The 9,870-nt window shown below is 53.8% G+C and overlaps 2 protein-coding genes across 2 annotated transcripts in view; both read left to right on the plus strand.

The window, feature by feature from the left end:
• RPH3A (rabphilin 3A) overlaps window positions 1–3,212 on the plus strand; it is a 129,537-nt gene extending 126,325 nt beyond the window's left edge. The window contains exon 22 of the mRNA XM_045296694.1: window positions 1,007–3,212. Within this exon, the coding sequence (XP_045152629.1) occupies window positions 1,007–1,137 (131 nt within the window). The 3' untranslated portion in view covers window positions 1,138–3,212. The remainder of the gene's footprint in view (window positions 1–1,006) is intronic.
• An 850-nt stretch (window positions 3,213–4,062) lies between these two features.
• The window catches only part of LOC101643318 (2'-5'-oligoadenylate synthase 3), a 37,340-nt gene continuing 31,532 nt past the window's right edge, over window positions 4,063–9,870 (plus strand). The window contains exon 1 of the mRNA XM_045296695.1: window positions 4,063–4,140. Coding sequence (XP_045152630.1) covers window positions 4,063–4,140 — 78 coding nt within the window. The remainder of the gene's footprint in view (window positions 4,141–9,870) is intronic.

Raw genomic sequence — 9,870 nt, forward strand, 5'->3', positions numbered from 1 at the left:
ACTCTACAGGTGGGTCGCCGTCTTTTTCCTCTGAAGGAGCGGGTGTAGGCAGTGGGTGCTGTTACGCAAAAACCACGATAGAGCGAAGCCGCGGAAGTCGAAGCACGAAGTGGCGAGGGTTCACTGTATTCCCAAACGTACTTGGCTACAGCCCCCACACCAGGAAACATAAACACTCAGCAGGTCCCTGACAATTAAAACTATTTGTACTGTAGCCCATCATCTAGAGCACTGGTCTTCAACCTTCCTCATGCCGTGACCCTTTCACACAGCTCCTCATGGGGTGGTGACCCCCCAACCATACAATTATTTTCATTGCTACTTCATCCCTGTCGTTTTGCTACTGTGATGAGTCGGGCGACCCCTGCGAAAGGGTCATTCGACCCCCAAAGGGTCATGACCCACAGGTTGAGAACCACTGATTTAGGCTAGGTTTCTGCAGCCACCTAGATCCAGCGTCCCCACTTGCCACTTTGGGAAACACTGCTCTACAGAGAAACATGTCCACTCTTCTTTGTGTACTACCTATCTGCCCCCGGGCTGCTGGCCACAAGGACAAACGAAAACCAAACTCCCTGCCTTCCAGTCAATGCCAACCCACATCCACCCCCCTGTGGGTTTCCGAGACTCACAGTGACCACCCCCTGCCCCTGTGGCTTTCTGAGACTGTAACTGTTCACATGAGTAGAAAGCACAATGCGGTTCAAAGCCACCGGCTGCCCCAAGAGACAAAGAGGAGGCTTTTATACTCCTGTAAAGGTGCACAGTCTCGGAAACCCACAGGGGCAGTTCCACCCTGTCCTACAGGGTCGTCGTGAGTCCGAATCCACTGGGTCTCGATGGCAATGGGTTGGTCTTGGTTGATCTGCCTCCCCGAACCCAAGTCGTGGAGGGGGCCACTGCCCGGTGTCAGTTTTCCCCAGGGAGACCTTGGGGCCTGGAACGAGAGCCCGTGTGTACCCCATGGCTGTAACCTGCCTGTGCCCTGCTGTCGCCCGCCCTGCAGGAGGCTGCCAGCTGGGGATCTCGGCCAAGGGAGAGCGCTTGAAGCACTGGTACGAGTGTCTGAAAAACAAGGACAAGAAGATCGAGCGTTGGCATCAGCTGCAGAATGAGAACCACGTGTCGAGCGATTAGTGGGGCCGGCCCCGACGCCAGGCCCCCAGGCCCCTCTAGCCTGCCCCCTGCCCCCTGGTCTCTCTTCCCAGGGCCTCCAGCCCTGCCCCACCCCTGCCTGGGAGGCCTCCCCCTTGCCCTGCTGTGTAAACTCCAGAGCAGCCCCGCCCCACCGGGTCCCTGGAGGAGGGAGCGCTGTGGGCGGAGCCCACTGGGCATTCATGTAATCCCTGCGTAGGTCCCCTAGATTAGAGTTTTTCAGAACTGTTTCCGGACACTTCTGGCCTTGAACCCACTCCCCCAGCCCCAGCCCCAGCCCCCGTCCCCATTAGTGTGGCCCATGTGGCGTCCGTGTCTGCCCTCGATCAGGAGGTCCGTGGACCAGGCTGGGTGGACGGGCAGGCTCTGGGGCCATTGCTCTTCCAAGACAAGCGAAACAAAGTCATCCACTGGACTTGGCCTCCTGGTGAGCGTGTGGGTGTAGCGCTGTGCCCGCAGGGGTTTCCGTGCGCGCAAGATTGTCAGGCTTTTCTTATGAGGCACCTCCACGGAACTGCAAGCCGCCAACCTTCGGTTAGCACCTGAGTGTGGTGATGGTTGGCACCACCCAGGGGGACTCCATCCTTCACAACACGTGCCTGCCGGCCCCTTCCTCCCCACCCCCCAAGATCGTGGCCAGGGAAAGAGGCCAGGGTACTGAAACTGTCTGAGGACTAGGACCCCACTCCTTGTTCCAAAGGGATGTAGAATATGCAAAACAATCTTCTCTCCACCTTCCAGGGGTCCCCTGTTTTGCTTCCTAGACAAGAAATGAGTTACTGGTTCTCTCCCACCTCGTCCTCCCTCCACTCTCTTCCTTCCTCCCCTCTGCATTCAGGTCTCCCCTTGCTTCCTCACCCTCGCCCCTCCTCCCTCCACGTCTCCCTGCCTCTCTCCAAGCTCGCTACATGTTTCCTAAGGGGAGGATACAAGCAAAAAGAAAAGTATTCTCTCTGGACCAGCCTGACCACAGATTCAGAAAACTGCGAATCTCCAAGTCCCCGTAGGCTCTCTAAAACCACTGCTTCTTCTAAAGGCAAAGCCTGCGCCCCTCGGGCCATGGGCTAACTGCTGAAGCCACCCCACGTGGCACTTCCCCGGAATGGGGGTAGGCACGTCCACGGAGGGACACACGTAGCTCTGGCCTCCCCAAGTGGGCCTAGGAGGCATGGAAGAGACACTGCACCCCCAGCACCCCATCCTCCTCCTTCCTCCGCTCCTTAGTTCAATAACACACTTTCCGAGCTGCCGCTCTGACTCTCATGCCTGTGTCTGACTCTGGACCACCTTCTCTCCCCTTCTCTCTCTCTCTCTCTCCATCTCGTTCACTCTCTTGGTCTCTTTCTGTCTCTTACCCTCTCTGTACCAAGTTGGTTTGGAGAAGGAAGCCCCCTCCTGGATGGAACCCTTTAGAGAGTGGCCAAGAGACTTCGACACCAAAGGCTAGTCCCCGGCGCCCATCACAAACTACTCCCTCTCTTCCTCAAGACAAGGAAGCCTGGGAGAGGAGACCACAGGTTACATATTGGAGGACTGAGAGAACGAAGTGGTTTTCCCACGTCCCAGCCATCACCACCGCACTCTTAAGAAGATCACCAGAGGCTGCTAGTAAACTCCTTTCTTCTGCCAGTCTTGAGAGGGTTAGCCTGCCCTCCTGCCCAGCTCCCTGTGTAATTCATCAGAAGACACCGACATCCCGACACCTTGACCTACCGTTTTTCTAAAGAACAAGCTCTTCCCTCCCCCCCAGGTGGCCAGCAGCCTCCCGGCCTCCATCTTTCCTCTGGGCCCTCCCTCTCCCCATGTTGCCCCAGCCCCTGCCCCCTCTCAGCGTCCCTAGGAGAAAGCATGCTGGCTGCGTTGCCTGAGCCTGACACGGTGTTGGCACTGGAATAAGCATGTGCGCGCTCTCGGCGCCCTGGCGGGGGGGACGCGCTCGCCCGAGCCTTGTAGCCACCTCCCAGCCTAGCATAGACACCCCCTTCCGGTGCATGCGGAACCGGCCACCGCCTCTCTCTGTGATGATGTAGCCACAAATAAAGTAGGACTATCCTGGACACGCTGGTGGTGTTTCTCATTCCTGGTTTCCGAAAGGTCCTCCTCGCAGACGTGAGCTGCTGGCCCCAAGTGTTCAAGCAATGGATTGGACCCGCCGGTCACTTCCCAGAGGAAATGCAAATGACAGCCCACAGGCTGCCCTCTCCCCAAAGGGTGACTCAGGGTTTGAAGAGAGAGAGAGGTGTGTCAGAACCACCCAGCAGGATCCGAAAGGTCAGCGGTTCGAGACCAGCAGCTGCTCTGCGGGTAAAAGAAGAGACTTTCCACTCCCTAAAGAGTGGGGGTGATTGTCGTCTTCTTTGATAGGGCCATTGAGTTGGTTCCGACCCCTGGCAACCATATGCACAACAGATAACACACCTCCCAGTCATGTGCCATCCAGTCCCTGTGCTTGAGCCCATTGTTGCAGCCATTGTGTCCCTCCATGTCCTTGAGGGCCTTCCTCTTTGTTGCTGTCCCTCCACTTTATCAGGCACGATGTCCTTCCTCAGCAACTGGCCTCTCCCGACAACATGGTCAAAGTCCATGAGATGAAGTCTCGCCGTCCTGGCCTCTAAGGAGCTGTCCTCATTCCAAGACAGATGTGTTTGTCTTTGGGACTGCCCACAATTCAAATGCATTGATTCTTCTTCGGGCTTCCTTAGTCAATCTCCGGCTTTCACAGGGGTCACAGTCTGGGAAGCCCACAGGGGCAGTGCTGCCCTGTCCCATCGGGTGGCTATGGGAGTCGACTGGGAGGCAGTGAGTTTGAAATGTAGCCAGCCTCCGCTCTGCCCTGGGGACAAGGGATGCGTTTCATAGTATTTGAAAGTCCTTCCTGTGGCATGCTTCCCCCCACCCTTGAGAGACATGGCTGTGAAGACCTCTACCTTTCTGGTGACTCAGGTACACCCAACTCATCTTGTGGCCTTTGTCGTCAACTCAGAGGTACGGGCAATGACAAACGTAGGCAGAAGCCGGTCCATGCATTTGAATGGTGGGGTTGGCTGAGGGATATCGGATACACCGGGGACCGCCAATAGGAAGAAGAATGAATCCGTCTTGGAAGAAGCGCGGTCAGTGTGCTCCTCAGAGGCAAGGACGGTGGGGCGTGGTCTGGTTTCATTGGACACGTCATTAGGCAAGGCCATTTGTAGGGTCAGCCGAAGGACAGGAGACCCTCCATGCGATGGATGAGCAAAGTGGCTGCAACCAGGCATCAAGGGATCAAGATGATCACTCATCCCGGCGACGCTCCATGCTGTTCCACTCAAGGAGTTGATACTGACTCAATGGCAACTAACAACAAAAGAGGATCAAATCGGCCCATTTCTCCTGTAATTCAGCCAGATGCCACCAAGTGGGCAAAAGTGCCCACGAGGGGCCACGGGGCTCCCTGGAATGCCAGGAGGCCCACTCTGTCACTTTCTTCCTGTTCTAGTGACAGACATCACTCATCAATCCCTGCATTCATGACTGACATCACTCGTCTATCCCTGCACTCATGACAGACATCACTAGTCGAGACAGCATCTTTTCTCCTGGCACCTTTGAATCCTTCTCAACAACCTGTTTATTCCAAGCAGCCACCACCAGGGCTAGTCATGGGTGGCGGCTAATAAGAAGCCCAATTTCCATCCTTAATATGGTTGGTCGCCTTCCCCAGGCGTGGAGGACGTGTCTACATGGGGAAAGTGTAGGAAAACCTGGGCGTGCCTGACCTGGCATATGATGTCCCACCCACTGGAATGAAACACGTGTCAAAAGGCCACCTGGTGTAGGAGAAAGCACCGCCCAGACGGGCACCCCGATCCAGTTCCGTGTTCGAATCCTGGCTCTGTCACGGTCTAGCTGCAGAATCTTGCAGAAGGGTGATTGAGCCTCTCTGAGTGTCCATGCCCTGATCTGGTAAGGGGGACATGACGCACCACTTCACGGGGTAGCTGAGAGATTTTAATAAGATAATATGCACAGGCAGAGTCTCTCGTAGCAAAATCATAAAGCAAAGACAACCGAACAGTGGCCATCGAACAGACTCCATCTATGGCCAGCCCGTGTGCGTCAGCTTAAAGCTGCAGACACTCCGCGGGGCTTTTCAGCAGCTGGTTTGTTTGTTTTTTTCCAGAAGGAGACTGCCAGGCCTTTCTTCCGAGGGGCCCCCGGGTACAGTTTTTCAGGTGGGACCCATTTGCACTGCCCTCAAACTTCGCTACTCTGTAGGGATTCTGTAAGCACTGGCTCACCTTGCTGGCCTCCCAGTGCTTGGACTCCCTCGCAGGACTCCAGGCACGAGTCCTTGGAGCAGGCTTTGATAGGAAGCCCAGTCTATCATCACTGAAGCGGAAGACGAGATAGAGCGGGGACCCAAGTCATCCAGGCCTCCACACGGCCGCCTGCAACTGGAGGCAACCCAGTAGCTGGAGAGGTTCTTCTGAGCGGGGCTCCTGGCTGCAGAGAACTGGGCTGTCAGTGAGATGCTTGCAAAGGAGGGCCAGAGAAAGTGAAGGTTGGGCTGGTTAGTCAGTCCTGGGAAAAGCAAAACAGGCTCAGCTCTGGCTGAGCACAAAGCTCAAACTCCTGGCGACCCTACAGGACAGAGCAGAACTGTGACTCTACTGGAGTAATGGCCGGGCACAAGGCTAAGGAAACCCGGTGGGTTGGCCCCTTCTCCACTCCATCCAACCTGTCCAGGAGGTAGGCCTGATAGGATGAAACAATACGGCAGACCAAATCACCATCTTCATGGTGTGAGAGGCCTGTTATGATGCTTGGCTCCAGCCCCAAACGCACTGTGTGACTGTGAGCCAGTCACATCTCCTCTCTGAGTGTTCAATTTACCTTTGGGGAAAGGGCGGGCTTCCCGCTCACACGGCAGAGTTCATGATCTGTACCTGGACGATGACGAGAGAACACTTGGTGATGTGGGCCACCAACCTGGCTGTCCTCAACTCCAGCTCATAAAGAAGCCCTGGGTGCCAGACAACTGTGCTCCATGGAGTTTCCAATGGCTGGCATTTTGGGAAGCGGATTACCAGGTCTTTCTTCCTGGGCACCTGGAGATCACCCAGGGACTCCTGGTCTACTCCAGGAGGACTTCAGATACACCTTCACTCCCCAGTGGGTCCAATCTAAACTGGGACCTCTTTGCAGAGGGCTGTCCGCTTGACCAGACAACCTACTCCTGCACTGTGCGATCACATGATACACGAACGAATGCTTCTTCGAGAATTTCCTGTTTCTTTTTCTTGCAAGAGGACAAGAACGTAGCGCCATCGACCAAGGGCAAGAGGCCATCATCTTGGACTTTTAAGACAATTTCCACCATAGCTCACCACGGTCTCACTCTCTCCTCAGTCTAAGCCAGCGGTTCTCAACCTTCTTCATGCCGCGACCCTTTCGTGCAGTTCCTCATGCGGTGGTGACCCCCAACCATAACATTATTTTCCTTGCTACTTCATCCCTGTCATGTTGCTACTGTGATGAATCGGGTGACCCCTGTGAAAGGGTCATTTGACACCCCCCCCAAAGGGGTTATGACCCACAGGTTGAGAACCACTGGTCTAAGCTACGTTTCAGACAGCTCGCCTTTGCTGCATCTTGCCGAAGAATTCAACATCCGTGCTCTAAGGACACTTGTCTGGTTTGCACTTGGATTTGGTCTGTGTGCAAAAATGGAATCGCAAGGTCACTTCAGCCACAAGGACAATTGCCACAAGATGCTTGGGACACTTGAATAAGCAGAATGATTTTTTTTAAGAATAAGAATGCCTGGGGGGCAGGGGAGTGTCTGATCTCTGAGAACACAGGTGGGAGGAGACTAGCCAGCATCAGCTGCCCGAGGCCGACATGCCCCACCTGGCACCTGCCCCCGCCTCTGACCCCAACGGTGCCTCCCACAGCGCTTGCTACTTTCAGCTGGGTTCGATCGTTCATTGCAATGGCCACCCTGAACTCAGGCACCGTCCCCAATGATGGAGTTTATTAAGGAAGCTGGCAGGTACAAATAAGCAGGGCATCATTCTTCGGACAGGACATTTGCTGCCATCCAGGTGTGTCCGATGTTCAGTAACCCTCCCTCTAGGGTCTCTGAGATTACACATTTCCAGGCGCAGACAGCTGCCCCAGCATCCTTGACAAGTTGGTTCAGAGGAAAGTGGATTAAGATCGCTCCAGTTTACTTATTGTGGTTTGTGGTGCTGAGGGGTAAGCACTGGACTGCTAACTTCAAGGTCGGTGGTTCAAACCCACCAGCTGCTCCTCAGAAGACCATTCAGGCTGTCTGCTCCCATAAAGAGGGTCAGCCTGGGAAGCCCTCGAGTCAGAATCAACCTGATGGCAGCGGGTGATGAATTCTCTCTTGGAGGAAGAACTACAGGAAGAAACGACATTCATGGGAATAAATCTTGTTACTTAACGTGTGGTGTGCTGGCGTGTAAAAGAAGAAGAAATGAGAACTCCATGTTTGTGGTGGGGGGATGTATTCACAAAAAAATATGAAAAGATCTAGATCACAATGTCTGTGGTGGTTGCCCTTGCGTGTGTAGATAGATGGCTGATCTTGAGACACTTATTTATCATGTTCTAAAAATAACATGGTACTGTTAGTGTCATTGAGTCTGTCCCCACTCACAGAGACCCTACATATAATAGAAGGAAATGTCACAGTGGTTGACCTCCCAGGCCCTGGACAGAAACCAGATCTCCTACCCGGGATCCATCACCATTGTCCACAAGACCGGTTATTTCTCAAAGGAAAATTCGTGACCAGCCCTGTCCTGGCTAGCAGAGTAGTCAGTAGCCACATGTGCCTATCTCGCTTTTGAAATATGACTAGTCTGAATCAAGATGTGCTATCAATGTAAAATAAATACAGGGTTTCCACAATTCAGTACAAAAGAAAAATGTCAGATTCTTGATAACGATCATTACATTGATTACTTCTTGAAATGACTTTTTTTTTTTTGAAATGACATTTTTTTAAATTCAGTTAAATCAAATGTAATGTCACCTCTCGCTGATGGCTTTTCTTTTTAAAGTGTTGCTATTTGTCTTAGGCGGGGTTCTCCTGAGACGCAAACTCTGTCAAGCGTATATGTGTATGTATAGAAATAGATTTGTATCCAGAAAATGACGGAAGTTGGCAAGTCCAAGTCCGGGCATGTTCCAAGTCTGTGGGTCAGAGGTCAGGCTGGAGGCTGGTGAACCCAAGAGTTTGGCAGGAAGACAATAGGCTGGCGGCCGCAGGGGTGAATGAATCTAAGGTCAGCAATGTCAGGCTGGTGGCCATAGAAGTGGATGCATCCAAGGTCGGCAGATCAGATGGCAGGGCGCTCACTCCCAAGACTGGTAGGCAATATGGCAGGCCATTGGCTCAAGTCTAAAGAACTAGAAGTCATGATCCAGATGCAGAATCCAGACCCAGCAAAAAGCAATCGAGCTTTTCCACAGCAACCATTTACACAGGAAGCAGTCCAAGTCCCCTAGGAAACTTCCTTTCAATTGATCGGATCAGGGTGGTGCTCTGCCTAAGGATGTTGCATCCCGCCCTAATCGTTGTACAGCTGATTGGCCGCTCCTAGCAGATCCCCTCATGGAAGTGACTATCTGGTGTCAGGTCACCTCAGGGGGGATTACTATCTCTTAACTGCCAACTGCCAACTGCCAAAGCTCTGAGAGTCCTGGCCCAGCCAAGCTGACACAAAACCTAACGGTCAGACTACTAGAAAATGTAGAATTACATAGGTAACTTGCATGGTATTTCTATTGGACAGTTCTGCTCTAGAAGACAGACCCCCCAAGATTAAAAGGAACACATTCCCCACTGCCACCCCATCAGTTCCAAGTCAGAGACCCTGCAAGATAGTGGAAAATGGCCCCAGAGGGCTTTAAACCTTTAAGGAAGCAGACTTCTTTCTCCCATGGAGTGTCTGCTGGGCCCAAAGCACCCACTTCTGAGTTAACAGCTGAGTGTTCCAAGCACATCGCCAGCATTCTATCAAATTTCCAATGAGCGGTTCCCTAACCCAAACCAAAGCCATTGCCAACGACTTGATTCTAACTCACAGCAACCCAAGAGGCCAGACCAGCACTGCCTCTTGGGGTTTCCCAGGCGTTGGGTCATCTTTAGGGAAGCAACCTGCCACATCTCTCTCCCTGAGAGCCGCTGCTGGGTTTACCCTTTTGGTTGACAGGCCAGTGCTTCGCCAAGGTGCCAACAGGGCTCCCTACAGGGCCCCTGGGTGGCACAAATCTTCAGTGCTCAGCCGCTGATCTACAGGCGGCTGGTTGGAAGCCACTGCAGCAGCAGTGTGGGGCAAGGGCCTGCATCCAGAGATTCGAGCTCGGGGAGTCTGAGCTTGGTTTAGAATCCTCCTTGCTCTTCTCAAAGCCAGGCTCGCTGCCGGCTCTCCTTGGCCTCCAAACGACCCACAGCACCGCTATCTAAGGCAGCAGGTCAGCAGAGTCTGGCATGGGCAGCAAGCCTGGGTGGTGCACACGGGAAGGCAGCTCAGCAGCTAAGCCAGAGGTAGGTGGTTCCAGTCCACCCCGAGGTGTCTCCAAAGAAAGGCCTGGCCATCTGTTTGGACACTATCAGCCACCGGAAGTCCTAAGGAGCGCCGGTCCTGGAAGGGACCTAGGAGAAGGTGCCTGCACTTTGAGCCCTGGGGACCAGGAAGT

This window comes from Echinops telfairi, unplaced genomic scaffold (assembly GCF_000313985.2).
Source record: "Echinops telfairi isolate 266 unplaced genomic scaffold, ASM31398v2 ScPeMD7_7412;HRSCAF=8450, whole genome shotgun sequence".
NCBI classification, from domain to species: domain Eukaryota; kingdom Metazoa; phylum Chordata; class Mammalia; order Afrosoricida; family Tenrecidae; genus Echinops; species Echinops telfairi.